The 13,764-nt window shown below is 48.7% G+C and overlaps 1 protein-coding gene across 7 annotated transcripts in view; it reads right to left on the reverse strand.

Annotated features, from left to right (window-relative positions):
- Positions 1 to 2,218: 2,218 nt before the first annotated feature.
- AMDHD1 (amidohydrolase domain containing 1) overlaps positions 2,219 to 13,764 on the reverse strand; it is a 42,270-nt gene continuing 30,724 nt past the window's right edge. For 2 of the 7 annotated variants that reach the window (XM_084957579.1, XM_084957578.1), the window contains exons 4-9: positions 13,063 to 13,340; positions 10,302 to 10,527; positions 7,590 to 7,714; positions 5,459 to 5,552; positions 4,467 to 4,627; positions 2,219 to 3,456 (exon numbers count right to left, since the gene is read on the reverse strand). In XM_084957579.1, coding sequence (XP_084813705.1) covers positions 3,366 to 3,456; positions 4,467 to 4,627; positions 5,459 to 5,552; positions 7,590 to 7,714; positions 10,302 to 10,527; positions 13,063 to 13,340 — 975 coding nt within the window. In that variant the 3' untranslated portion in view covers positions 2,219 to 3,365. Of the gene's footprint in view, positions 3,457 to 4,466; positions 4,628 to 5,458; positions 5,553 to 7,440; positions 7,791 to 10,301; positions 10,528 to 13,062; positions 13,341 to 13,764 lie in introns of all 7 variants that reach the window. The other 5 variants (XR_014804358.1, XR_014804357.1, XR_014804359.1 and 2 more) reach the window with 5 other exon arrangements.

Raw genomic sequence — 13,764 nt, forward strand, 5'->3', positions numbered from 1 at the left:
CCCCCTGGACTTCTAGCTCCTGGTGCCTCCGTCTCCACCGAAGGACTTGCCTAAGGTGTCTTGCCAGACTGCACTCACACAGCACGTTTGAGTGCCTACTGTGTACACTGACACCAGATTACTCTTTCCACAACCGTGCTGTTCAAAAGCTCGTAGTGGCTTCCCCCGACTTTAAAAATAAAGCTCCAGGAGTCCTCTGGTGGCTGAGCAGTTAAAGGATCTGGCGTTGTCACTACTGTGGCTCAGGTCACAGCTGTGGCACAGGTTTGATCCTGGCCTGGGAAGGTCCGCGTGCCACAGGCACTGCCAAAGATAAAATCAAGTTTCAACGAGTGAGCCTGCATTCCAAGCCCTGTGAAATCTGAGCTGCCCTGCCCCTGTGCTCCCAGCCCCCACTGAACCCTCTACTCTAGGGGGACTCGGGCCCTCGCTTCTGCACATCCCATGATGCTCCGTCTTAGACCCTGTCCCTGGCATCAATGTCCTTGCAATTTCCCAAGCTGAGAATGGCAATAGCCCTCTCCACCCAAACGTGGAACTGCTTCTTGCTGGGTTTTACTTCACACTTCCCTCCCCCATAAGCCTCATCCTTGGATGTTATACTAAGGAATTCACATGCCCTTTCCAGCTCACAGGACAGGATGACCCTTCATACTGCATGCCTGTGTCGGCCTGCTGAGTGTTGAGTTTTGTTTTGTTTTGTTCTCATTTTTTTAGGGCCACACCTGCAGCATATGGAGATTCCCAGGCTAGGGGACGAATTGGAGCTACAGCTGCCGGCCTATGCCAGAGCCACAGCAACGCCAGATCCCTAACCCACTGAGCGAGGCCAGGGATCGAACCCACAACCTCATCGTTCCTAGTCAGGTTCATTTCCACTGCTCCATGACAGGAACTCCTGGTGAGTGTCTTTTAATACGTCGTTTTCACCCTGACCATCCGTACGTGTGGAGAGCCATCCATTAATTCATTTACTCATCTCCTACTATGAAGCAGTCGCCACAGGAGATCCTGGGAACAGGACCAGGCCCCTCTCTCAGAATCTAAAGTGAAAGACAGTTCCATTAGGAGGCTATAAAGGCTATTATAGAGATAGGGGAGCATATTAGGGATGGGGGGGGATTTGCTCTGATTTCCCATTGAGGGAAGCAGGAAAAGCATTCCTGACAGAGGGAACAGGGCTGCAAGGCCTGGAGCAGCAAAAGCAAATGGAGACTGGGGGGCACAGTGTGAAAATCCACGTGGCCAGCGCCTAGACGGCGGCCCTTCTCAGACTTGAATGGGCCTACACATCCCCCGCAGGCTTGTTAAGTCCAGACTCTGATTCAGCCGGTCTGGAGCGGGGCCGAGGTTCCGCACGTCTAGCAAACTCCCCTGAGATGCCGGGGCTTAAAGGACACTGGCCGGGAGGACCCAGGCAGCTGCGGTGGGAATCCGCTTCTGCTTTCACGCAAAAAAAGACATGAACGCGGTCTCCCAGAGGGAAAATAGCACGTGCTTCCCCTTCTTATTCCAAGAGTTTGGGCCTTTATGTCCATCTCCTGTGCTGTGCTCCCCGCACCCTGTCACGGCTTCTTCCCTGAGCACGCGAGGAGAGAGACCCCGCGCCACTAGCCAGTGACAGCGACACGCACTGTTACCCTTAGCCTTCCGACGAGGGGCGTGAGATTTCATCTATATTGAATACAGTAAAGTCTCATTGAGTCAGTCTCTGTTAACCTGAAATGAGGGATGCTTTGGGGGTTGGGGTTCTTTTGCTTTTTAGGGCCGCACCCCTGGCACATGGAGGTTCCCAGGCTAGGGGTCGAATCGCAGCTGTAGCTGCCAGCCTACACCTATGCCACCGCTCATGGCAACGCCGGATCCTTAACCTACTGAGCGAGGCCAGGGATCGAACCTGCAACCTCATGGTTCCTAGTCGGATTCGTTTCCGCTGCACCACGACGGGAACTCCGATACTTTGGATGGTTAACATTTACTTCTCTAATCATTTCTTCATAAACAGGACAAAGCTTAATCCTGCAGTTGTGACTATAAGGATGCTTAAAAGCGCTGAAAAAGATTTCAAGGAAACTCACATCGCTTTAGAGACACCCAGTGATGGAACCAGCCACTTTCTCTTTATGTCATCGCCTTATCCGCTGTCATTTGTTCATTTCCTAAGAAGTTCTAAAACACACCACCACTCATCTGCTTCCCAGGCTGTGAACAACAGCAATCATAGTGACAGCAAATATTTATTGAGAGTGATAACATATTTAATACATTTGTAAGGTGAATCAAAAACTCAAAAACCATTTAAAAAATTACATTTGTGGATTTGGTCAAAATGCATACATTGGAGGAAGATCCCTCTACTGGTATATAAAATGCCAAGCCTTGAACTCTGCTACGAAGCTCTATTGCAAGGACTGAGAAGCAAATAGAAGACCTTTCCTCAGGGGAAAACTGATAACATTTGAAGAGCATCTAGAAAGACAAACTGTGCGAGGGAAAGAAAAACTGTTTGCTCATTACAGATGGCTACACTTTAGCTTAGTTTGCGGCAGACGGCTTGGATTTCCCACCATCCCCAACTTTTCTCTAAATATAATTTAAGAACTGAAATGTGTTTGCTTGGTTTTGGCCATGCTCGCATCATGCGGAAATTCCTGGGCTGGGGATCCAACCTGAGCCACAGCAGCGACACCACCAGATCCTTAAGCCACTGAGCTACCAGGGAGCTCCAAGAACTAAAATTTGAAAAGTAGAAACATAATAGGAATTTTTTTTTTTTGTCTTTTGTCTTTTTAGGGCCGCACCTGCGGCACATGGATGTTCCCAGGCTAAGAGTCGAATCGGAGCTATAGCTGTCAACCTACACCAGAGCCATAGAAATGCGGAATCCAAGCCACGTCCGAGACCTACACCACAGCTCATGGCAATGCTGGATCCGTAACCCACTGAACGAGGCCAGAGATCGAACCTGCGTCCTCATGGATACTAGTCAGATTGGTTTCTGCTGAGCCACAGTGGGCATGCCCTAAATGAGACTTTTATGCTGTGTCGACCTATTGGCCGATCTGCTTTTCCCCACAAAGGCATGTCTGTGATATGCCATCATTTTACTCATCTTCGGCATATTTGCAATGATTCCCTGTGAAGGGGTTGCATGTTTTGAGATTATCCTCACAAATAGTTTACATGTTTATAGGTCCAGGTGCACATGTTAAGACAAGTGAATCCCTTGAGTTTTTCAAGTGAGTTAACAAAACACTGAAACATATTTAAGTAACACCATCCTGGTAAACCGCGAAGGTATTCTAACTTGTAATGTAACTATGGACTTTCTATATAGTCAAAGAGTCTGCTCTTTCTTTACAGACCTATTGTTTTTTATAGACGACTTTTCCTTTAACTATAACATATTCGATTAATTCATGATGGCCTCCAAACTGGTAGATCAAATGCTCCCATCTAGAAAGAAATCAAACATGACTTTAATGCATACACGTCCAAACGATTCATTTGTCAATAACTATTACTTTCAAAATACATTCTCTGAAAATGTCTCTACACTTATTCATACGTGGACTTTTTAAAACGGTAGAGCAAGATGATCATTAGTCTATGTGCTAAATCAAATAGCGTTTATGGATATGATTAAAGTATTTGATCTCAAAGTCTTTGATTCAATTAAGTGATGCGCAAATGGTCACATCAGCATTACTTTCAATAGGGACAGTGGCTTATGACCCTGGAGAGCAGAGCTATGGAAGCTCTCCCTTTGGCTGAACACAATGTCCAAGGGCTGGGAGAGGCTTGCGAGGGTCCAGACCCCACAGGATTCACAACTGGAAGATTTAGAATGACAAGACTCAAAGTGTTGCGTCGGAGGCCCAGGAGGCAGCAGCACACGGTGGGTGATTCATACAAAACCAGGTGCAGGAAAACTGACGCAAGGCCTTTGGGACCCAGGAGGAATGAGAAGTCAGACAGGCAAAGACTCAGAACCAGGGTGACGAGCCAGAGGGGGGACCTGCGTGGCCCAGGGCAAGCAGAAAAGGTCAGAATCCGAGAAGAAAAACAAAACCACATGCCAGAGGGCACACTCCGAAGTCCAGGTAAACAGAGCAGAAACCTGGAGATCCGTGAACGACAGAAGACGACGGACGGAGAGACCAGAAAAGCTGGTCTATCCTGCAGCTGCGGACCTTCCGGGTAACTTTGCTCGGAAAGGGGCGACACTAGCTGTGTCACAGAACCCCTTGGTTGTACAGCAGAAACCATCGCAACATTGTCACTCAATGTGCTGCAACCAAACTTCACAAAATGGGGGAGGGGGAGAAAGGGGTGACACTGAGAAGCCGGGGCAGCTTCTGTGCTTACACAGAGCCCGACACGACAAAGCAGGGGAGAGTGGGTACAGCCGGGGTCCGTATCACGGGGGGCGCACAGCGCAATGGCTCAGCGGGGAGAACACGCACCTGGATGAATTAATGATGATGAGATCGCCCTGTTTGCCAATTTCCAAAGATCCGTGAGTGTGAGACCTTCCCAGGGCATAGGCGGCATTGATGGTGGCCGCGGCCAGGGCCTCAGGCATGGACATTCTCATGTTCACACAGGCCAGATGCATGACCATGGGCTGCAAAGGGGAGAGAAGAGCATTGCAGACCAGTGGCAAAATGCCAGCTGCCACCTAGGACGTTTCTCGACACAGCACAACAAATAATGATAATTAAACATTGAAGTGGAACCGGCTGAATTAGTAATGATTAAATTTTCCCATAAAGATTCTTATGCCTTGGAAAAGATTTATTATAGATGGTTCTTACCCTCCCACCCCCATATGTATTTAATATTTATTTGCACCTTGTTCACTTTCACACTTAATTGCTAAAACTTACTAAAAAAACTTCTTTGAGTTTACGCAATTCTGAGAGGGGAAAGAGGTTACTGCAGAACCACAATGTCCAAGGCTGCCTCGAAGCATCACAGAACCTTCTTTCTCTAAGGCTGGAGGCATTCGAGTGGCATAGAAATGGCTAGTTAGGAGTCCCCGTTGTGGCTCAGCAGGAACAAACGCGACTAGTATCCGTGAGGATGTGGGTTCAATCCCTGGCCTTGCTCAGTGGGTTAAGGATCTGGCATTGCCATGAGCTGTGGTGTAGGCTGCAGACACAGCTCGGATCCTGCATTGCTGTGGCTGTGGCATAGGCCAGCAGCTACAGCTCCGATTAGACCCCTAGCCTGGGAACCTCCATATGCCACAGGTGCAGCCCTAAGAAAACAAAAATAAAAAATATTTTTAAAACAGAAATAGCCAATTATATTGGTGTCTATACTTTTCTTCTTGTTGGACAGGAAAATATTTTTAGATCTTTAATACATTTTAAAAGTGAGTGAAATCTTTTTACATTATACGCTTGGTAGAAGTTTCGTCGTCTGCTCCGAAAGGCACATTAAAAATAATTACCATTGAAAAACAATATGCATTAGGGTTGAAATCACTGCCCAGAGCGACTATTACCCCTTCGTCTAACATCTTTCTGGCTCGAGGCTGCTTCAGTCTAGGGAAAGGGAAAAAAAAACCATGTCAGTCTCGAAAAGCGGAGCATTGGCAGAGTAGATGTGCAGAATGGAAGCAGACTGAAGCTAGCCATGCCCTTTGGGTTCTGGAAGAAGAAACAGAAACTCAAGGTTAAGTGATTAACGGTGGAGTCGGTCAAAACCCCAGGACTCCTGATTTTTAGCATCCTACTTTTGACATCACTGGGCTATGATTAACTTCTTTAATCTGGGATTATCATGACCATCTTAAAATATATTCAGAGATCCTTACAAAGGAAGAAAAAGACAACATAACATTATTTTCAACTGTAGTAAATGGTTTTCTCCTCCCAAGTATAACCAAACAATGAGGTTTACATAATGCATTGTACATTAACTCTCATCCTAAAACCACCCCTCAAATGAAAACCACGTGCCAGGCTCGAGAACCTCAGTCATCCTTGAGGCATCTCTCACAGTCACATCCAACCCATCGGAAAATCTTGTCGGCTCCATCTTAAAACCATATCCAGAATCCGGCGCATCTTCCTACCCCTCCGCCAATTCACCATCATCTCTTGCCGGGACATTTGTGAAATCATTCTAACTGGCTTTGCTGCTTCTACCCTCCAGCCCCCTCAAATACGTTCTCTAGCTAGCAGCCAGAGGCATCCTTTAGAAAAATCAGTTAGATCATGTCTCTGTGCTTTTACCAACACTCAGCAGCTTCCCCGGGGCTTTCTGTCTGTACCATCAACTTGGCCTTTCAAGAGCTGCCCCGCCTTCTGGCCTCATCTCTTGCCTCTCCTCCTTGCTCAAGCCTCTCTGGCCTCAATCTTGTTCCTTAAATGCACAGGATGCATTTCTACCACTGCTGGTGATTTTTTGCTCTAGGGGGCTGTTCTGTGCACTGTAGGATGTCGAGCAGCCTCCTTGGCCTCTACCCACTAGATGAGAGCAGCACCCCTTGTTGTGACAACCAAGAATGTCTTTGGATATTGTCAAACACACCCTGAGGCACTGTCCTAAGGCCATAACTGCAGTCACATCCCCCACTCCAAATAAAACCATGTACCCCAACCACACACAAGGCATCCGGTCCTAAGAGGAGATAGGAGTTCCCATCCTGGTTCAGTGGTAATGAACCCAATCAATCAGGATCCATGAGGATGCGGGTTTGATCCCTGGCCTTGCTCAGTGGGTCAGGGATCCAGTGCTGCTGTGAGCTGTGGTGTAGGTCGCCAATGGGCTCGGAACATGCAATGCTGTGGCTGTGGTGCAGGTGGCAGCTATGGCTCCCATTCGACCCCTAGCCTGGGAATTTCCACATGCTGCAGGTGTGGCCCTAAAAGGCAAAAAAATAAAAAATAAAAAAAATATAAAGAAAAACAGAAAAAAGAGGAAATAAACTGCCTCCTAACTGCTGGCCCTTCTAACCACAAACTCGGTGGTGGTCACAGAAGTGGTCCAATGAGTCAGGAGACCTCAGGTCTCACGGTTGGTAGCACTGGGGCAACGGCAGCCATAAACATCGGGCCACGTGGACGCGATCCACGAAGGGCACACAGCAAAATCCCTGGGGAGATGCCACAAACTCTCCTTAGACCTCTACTCTTTCTCCCCATGCCCGTGGTTTATGAGAATTATAGTTTGCACCTGCATCCTCTTAGAAAGCAGCTCATTCAGATTCGGAATGCTGTGAAATATCCCGAGCAGCTTACGCCTAGTTTTAAAGTGTACCACTGTTTTCTAATTATAAAAGCAATACACATGGATTTTTTTCAGTTGGAAAATTCCAAAAACAAAGAAGAAAGAAAAAGAAAATCCACTCGCCCCGATAATCCCACCCCTCAGACACAATTTGGGTCTAAGCTCTTCCCTCGGGGTAAGTCATGAGAAACATCACACCAGAAGAGGCCTCTTTCAGGAGCTGGGTGTTCGGGAGCTGCAGGTTGAAGGGCTGTAAGGGTGATGAAGTCACACGGGGGCGTCTCGGGAGTCTGGGTCTTCACAGCTCGTAATCGCAGCTCTTGCATGAGGGTGAGAAGCAAGCTCACCTCAGCATGTAGGCGGTGGTGGGCAGGAGGATGGCAGCGCATCGGGCTGTTGCCATGGCAGCGATGCCCTCATCACTCACTTCTTCAAGGTGACTGACTGCCTGCGCTCCCAGTTCCGCCCCGAGCTGAGCAGAATGGGGAGAGAGAGAGGTTTCACCCACAGCAACAACAAATCAATAAAGGACCATCAAGCGGCTCTTCCTGCAAAAACAAACAGCACCCTATTGTTCAGCTTTCTTGCCGACTACCTGTCATAAGCAGAAGCCCCAGATAGGTAAAGTGCACATCCATCTGAAAATTAGCCAGCGTGCTACTTGAAAAACCATTCTTTCGCACACATGCTTACTCGTGTCTTCCAACATTTGCTAAAACGGAACATTTAATGAATCGTATGAATTAGAATAGAACATGTGAGTGATACTGGTAGGAAAATCTGATTATTATAGCGTCATAAAAGCACCAGAAAGGTATCTGGAGTGCAACTGCCCTCACTGAAAGCACATGAGTGAAGGAAACAAACTTGAGAACCGTGGAGTCATTTGTACAATGTGAGATGATCTTCTTGAACTTGGTTTTTCTCCAGATGAAGTTTGGGCTGGATCGTTCCACGAGAACCAAGAAGAGGTAAGGCTCTCATAAGAAGGCAAAGTGGAAACAGGCATTAAAGGAGACTTCTCAACCTGACAACTTTTCACACCACACACACACACACATGTGCACATGCACACACAGTACCCCAGGCTGAAAGGTGACTGATACTTGACATTACACTGCGGCCCCGGGAGGCTGCGATGCCCCCAGCAGGGCAGGGAGGAGACCCCCTCAGCAGCAGCTGGCTCCCGTGGAGGAGCATTTAGATGGGGAGGCCGGGGGGGGTGCTCTGAGGACAGGGCAGACGATGTGCCCCAGGGAGCGTTCCTTTCTGAATCCTCCTTCCAAACTTGATTAGCTCATGCTGGGTATGGACCTCTATGGAGTCAATGCACCAGCCACTCCCTACAGCCCAAAGTGTCTTTTGACCGACCCGATCACATTCATCCCGCAAACTTCCAACAAACATGTACTTTCTAAAACCATCTGTATGCCAGGCGCTGTGCTAACCCCCCGGGGGGTGGGCTGAGTAAGAAGACACGGGTGCCGTGCTCAGCGCAGGTGCAGGCCAGTAGGAATCACGGGGTGATTTTAATAACGTGGGCCACGGACAAGGAGGGGCTGTAACCCACTCTTGGAGAGGTCTGGGGAGGGTCTCAGAGAAGGGGTCGCTAGGATGAAACGTGCAGGGGAGGTAGAACCAGCCGCAGGGGAGTGTTCAGATTAGAGGAGCAACAGGTAAGAGCCACGGGAGCCTAGGTCACGAAAAGCCATTTCCTGTGGCTGGTTTATGGTGCAGGGGGTGGAGCAGGTGAAACCGTGGGCAGCCAAGAGAGAGGCAAACAAAGAGGCCGGCAAGGACTAGACCCTGGTCCAGAGTTGAGAATTCGTCCGAAGAGCAATGGTAAGGCTTTCAGTGGTTTTCAGCCACGGAGAGCGAGGAAGGGATGCACGGCCGGATCGGGGTCAAGGAACAGGTTGGAACAGAGGCGAGGAGAAGATGCGATGCCGGAACCCTGGTAAGAGCCGACAGTGGTTTGGACGAGGCAGGGCGGTGGAGGGGGGCCAGAGACACTGAGGAGGAGAAGCGGGAGGAGTTCCCGGTCGGGTGAAATGTGGTAAGGGAGGGGGAGGGGAGAGGCAGAACCATGTCCAGGGTTTGACGGAGGCAATAGGCAGTGGAGGCACATGCTGGGGCAGGGGACCCGGGACAAGCGTTAGAGGTGATCCTAAGAGATCATACTGGGAAGTGCATCATGGCTCAGGGGAAGCGAATCTGACTAGCATCCATGAGGACAGACTCAATCCCTGGCCTTGCTCAGTGGGTTAAGGATCCGGCAGTGCCATGAGCTGTGGTGTAGGTCACAGACGCAGCTCGGATCTTGTGTTGCTGTGGCTGTGACATTGGCCAGCAGCTATAGCTCTGATTCGACCCCTAGCCTGGGAACCTCCATATGCCACGGGTGTGGCTCTAAAAAGACCAAAAAGAAAAAAAAGAGAGACTTCATACTGCTGAACACGGGGCAGTGAAGACACAGGTGCAGCATCTACATTTGCTCATATGCCCCAAAGGCAGTTGCTTGTTCAGCTCCAAGGCTTAAAGGAAAGACAGCTAGACCCACAGCTGCAGGGATTTCGTGCCTCTTACTCACTGCAGAACCCTCAGTGCCAAAAACAGGGCCTGGCACAGAGCAGACATGCCAATATTTGCAGAAAGCAGGAATAAATACATCTGGGAGAGACGTATAGATTTAAAAACACCTTGGGGCTATCAATGGTGTGCTCCACTAGAATTCATCTGGATGCTTCCAGATTCTAGAAGGTGCACGTGCAATTAATCGACTATGCCAGGGTGGCTTTGCGTGCCAATCCCAACAGGCTGTGAATTCAGGACATGAGATCACACAGGTTCTCCTTCTGCTAAGGTCAACAGGAGGAGATGATAAAAGTAAATGATCGGCAAAAAGTCAGGGACCCCAAGGCTTAACGGGACCAACCCGAACACCGTGCAAACACATCTCCTCACTCTCCGTCTTTTCCGAAGGCCACTCCTTCCTCGGAAGGAACTCGAGTTTCCAGAGCAGGAGCCCGGGGTCAACAGGAGCCCGGGGTCAACCGTACCTCGGCTGCCTTCATTGGGTGGAGCTCGTCCCCGTGAAAGTTAATCTGCAGCCCCATGTCTTTCCCACTTTGCAGGATCCTTCTGGTGGCCTCGCGATCGAAGACCCCTTTCTCACAGAACACATCTATGTTGTCAACGCGTATTTCTCCGTCTCTCCCAAGTTCCTGCAGCTTTGGGAGGTGGCTGTGGATGATGTCATCAGCAGCTTCAGGAGCAGTTTTTCCTCTGAGGGGAGAAGAGACGATTACCACGGGCAAGTTTAAAAAAACTGATGGGAGAAAGGGGTCTCTGGCACTCCGAGAACCTGAGAAACTGAAGGTAAATGATCCGAAGCCTCAGAGGGCTAAAGAAAGACTCAAAGTTACAACTCAGGACGCTTAGCAATTGGCACAGACCTAGACGGCAGAGGTACTGACAAGACTTCCAGACACACGGACCCTAAGTTCAGAAACCCAGATGCCTCACCCATGCAGGCTGTCTTTGGGAACGCCAGCAAGGCCACGTGGCTGAAAAACCGAATCTTCTTGTCAAGGACACTTAGAGGACATCCCGGATGCTTCCCTAACAACACAACTGTGGGCCCCTTACCAAGGCCCCAGCCATCACCCTGACTTTTTCTTCTTCCACAGTTTCTAGAAGCATCTGCCTGAGCCATTCTGTCTCACCATTTGGGGACATGGCAGAAGAGGAGAGCGGGAGGCCCTGAAATTCTCTCTAAGATTTGGGGGTAGTTATACATGAGAAAGGGCTGGGCTCTCATGTCAGAGAAAGCGCTGCCATTTCCTGCCTGTATAACTTTGGACCCATGATATAGATGTCATCTGGCCTCCTCTGGGCCTCAGGCTTTACCATCGGGGATCAAGATCAGACCTCAGAGGCTAACTGGCACATGGAGAAAATGTCTGTAAATTTCAGCCTGGTGTTTGTCACACAGCTCTCACTCGGCAAAAACCATCCGGGCAGGTAGACAGAGGCAGACTCTGAGGAGACAGTACTTAACACATATTGCTTCTAATTCTCAATCATATAGAATAAGGGTGTTGTACAGCTGATTTACAGATGAGCAATTCATAGTCAGAGAAGTTAGAGTATGCTCCCAAATCGCCCAGCTGAAAGTGGCGAAGCTAGATTTAAACCTAGGTTTGGTGTCCCTCCAAAGCCTGAGACTTTTCCACCATGTCACAATGCCTTTCCTACTGAAAAAAAACAAAACAAGACAAAAAAAAAAAAAAACAGACTGTCAGAGATAGGCTGTCCCTAAAGTCTTAGGGCAGTTTCAACTCTTAATAATTTCAGAAGTATAACTGCTAAAAACATACAACACCTATCATTGGAAATATTAATTCTGTTTATTTTCTACTTAATTAGATTTGTAAATGTTTCATAAAAATTTTCAATGTTCATTTTTTTAGTTCCTCTGATTGAAGATGTCAAACAGAATATTAACGTTAAAGTTTGATTTTTCGAAGTTCACAAAACAATGTGAAAATTTTTTAATGATTAATCTTTAAAGGATTTAATTATTCATATCTTCATATAATTTATTGACTGATTTTACTATTTAAGTCATTGAACCATTTTTGTAAGCCTGCAGCATATATCATCTAGGCCATCACAACCTGAAACTGCACTAAGGGGAATTCCTGCTGTGGCTCAGTGAGTTAAGAACCCAACTTGCATCCATGAGTACGTGGGTTTGATCCCTGACCTCGCTCAGTGGGTTAAGGAAGGATCCGTCGTTGCCACAGGCTGCCGTGTAGGTCGCAGATGCAGCTAAGATCCCACTTTGCCATAGCTGCAGCACAGGTCGGTAGCTGCAGTTCCAATCTGACCCCTAGTCTGGGAACTTCCATATGCCACAGGTGTGGCCCTAAAAAGAAAAAAAGAGAGGAAAAATAACCCTGCATTAACAGAGTTCTCTTGTGCCTCATCGGGTGAAGGATCTGGCATTGTCACTGCTGTGGCACAGGTTCCATCCCCAGCCCAGCAACTTCTGCAAGCCATGGGTGTAGCAAAAAAAATGAAAAATTTTAAAAATTAAAAAAACTACACTAAGACTTTGGAGCCACCTTGTGCATTTTCAAGTCCTGGATTTTCTTTTGGATCTTTTGGTTCTGGAACTGTGGGCCTTGGGATCTAGTAAGCTAGGACAGATAAGATGCAGATGCAGAAAGGGACAGAATTGTCTACAGCAAATCCATACAGCAAGAACTTTTTAGATAAAGAGGAAAGCTGGGAAAAAAAACAAACAAACAAACAAACAAAAAAACCTTTACAACAATAAAACAAAAATGTCTGCTGCTAAACAAGCAAACAGATGAACAAAAATAAAAACCTCTGTGTGTCATCTTGACCCACGGGGCGTTACTCAATCTCTAAAATGCCTTTATACTCTGTCATGGCAAACAATTTCAATTAATATCTATCATTTTACTGGACCTATCAGGGAATTTCTTTTTGTTAACTAAAAGAGTTTTGAACATCTCTTCTTCCTCTGACATTTAAGGAACTTGCAGGCGGATGGGTGTGCTGGGCACCTGCTGCATCTGGTGGGGACCACCTTCCTAGAACCAGGCGCATAAGATGACTGACTGTGAGAACCCGGACATCTTTCCAAAGGCTCTTCTGGTCTCACCGCAAGAGCCAAAGGGCTGGTGCACCTTCCCCCCCGGGGCACGCAGCCCCCACCTGGGCACCACCCAACTCTTTCTTTGTTCTCAAAACCCCTGGGTAAGCCCCGGTCCCTTGGGCTGAAGTTACTTTGGCACTGCGTGGGCCCCGCAGTACGTGGCCGAGATGCCGATGTCCAGCTCCCGCCGGGCGCGCTCAATCACGCGCAGCATCTTGAGCTCCGTCTCCAGGCTGAGGCCGTAGCCGCTCTTGCACTCCACCAGCGTGCTCCCCGCCCTCATCATGCACCCCAGCCGCTGCTGCAGGGAGCGGAACAGCTCCTCCTCCGAGGCCTGGCGCGTGCGCTCCACCGTGAAATTGATCCCTCCTCCAGCCTGGTGGATTTCCATGTACGTGGCTCCTGCCAACTGAACACACCGGCTCATCCTCAGGCTTGGGACATGCAGGGAGGTTTGCAGACAAGTCTGCGAAACCTACACCCAGGGGTGACATTCGACCTGATTAACAATATAGATGGCACAGGCACCCACCCGTCAGAAAGGATGCTGGGGCACACAGATCCTCAAGTCCCTGCTTCACCTGGGTGGTGGCGAGCTGGGGAGGGAGGGAGGGGGGGGTGTGCCAGGAAGGGACCCAAGTGGCAGAAATGGAGATGCAGTGGGGGCTTGGGGTCTCAGTAGCGACCATTTACCAACAAGCACAGAAGGATTTCTGGATTTTAACAACTGGGTCAGCCCCAGTGTGAATCAGCTAGCCTCAGCCCGCCCCTCAGCACCTAGGAAAAAAGCTTGGGGATCAGGGAACCCCACTGCAGTCATCCAGGGCGTTTCC

The sequence above is a fragment of the Sus scrofa genome, chromosome 5 (genome assembly GCF_054392235.1).
Source record: "Sus scrofa isolate SSC_HxYL_T2T_F1_AM1 chromosome 5, Sscrofa_HxYL_maternal_Yorkshire_Landrace_v2.0, whole genome shotgun sequence".
Classification (NCBI taxonomy): domain Eukaryota; kingdom Metazoa; phylum Chordata; class Mammalia; order Artiodactyla; family Suidae; genus Sus; species Sus scrofa.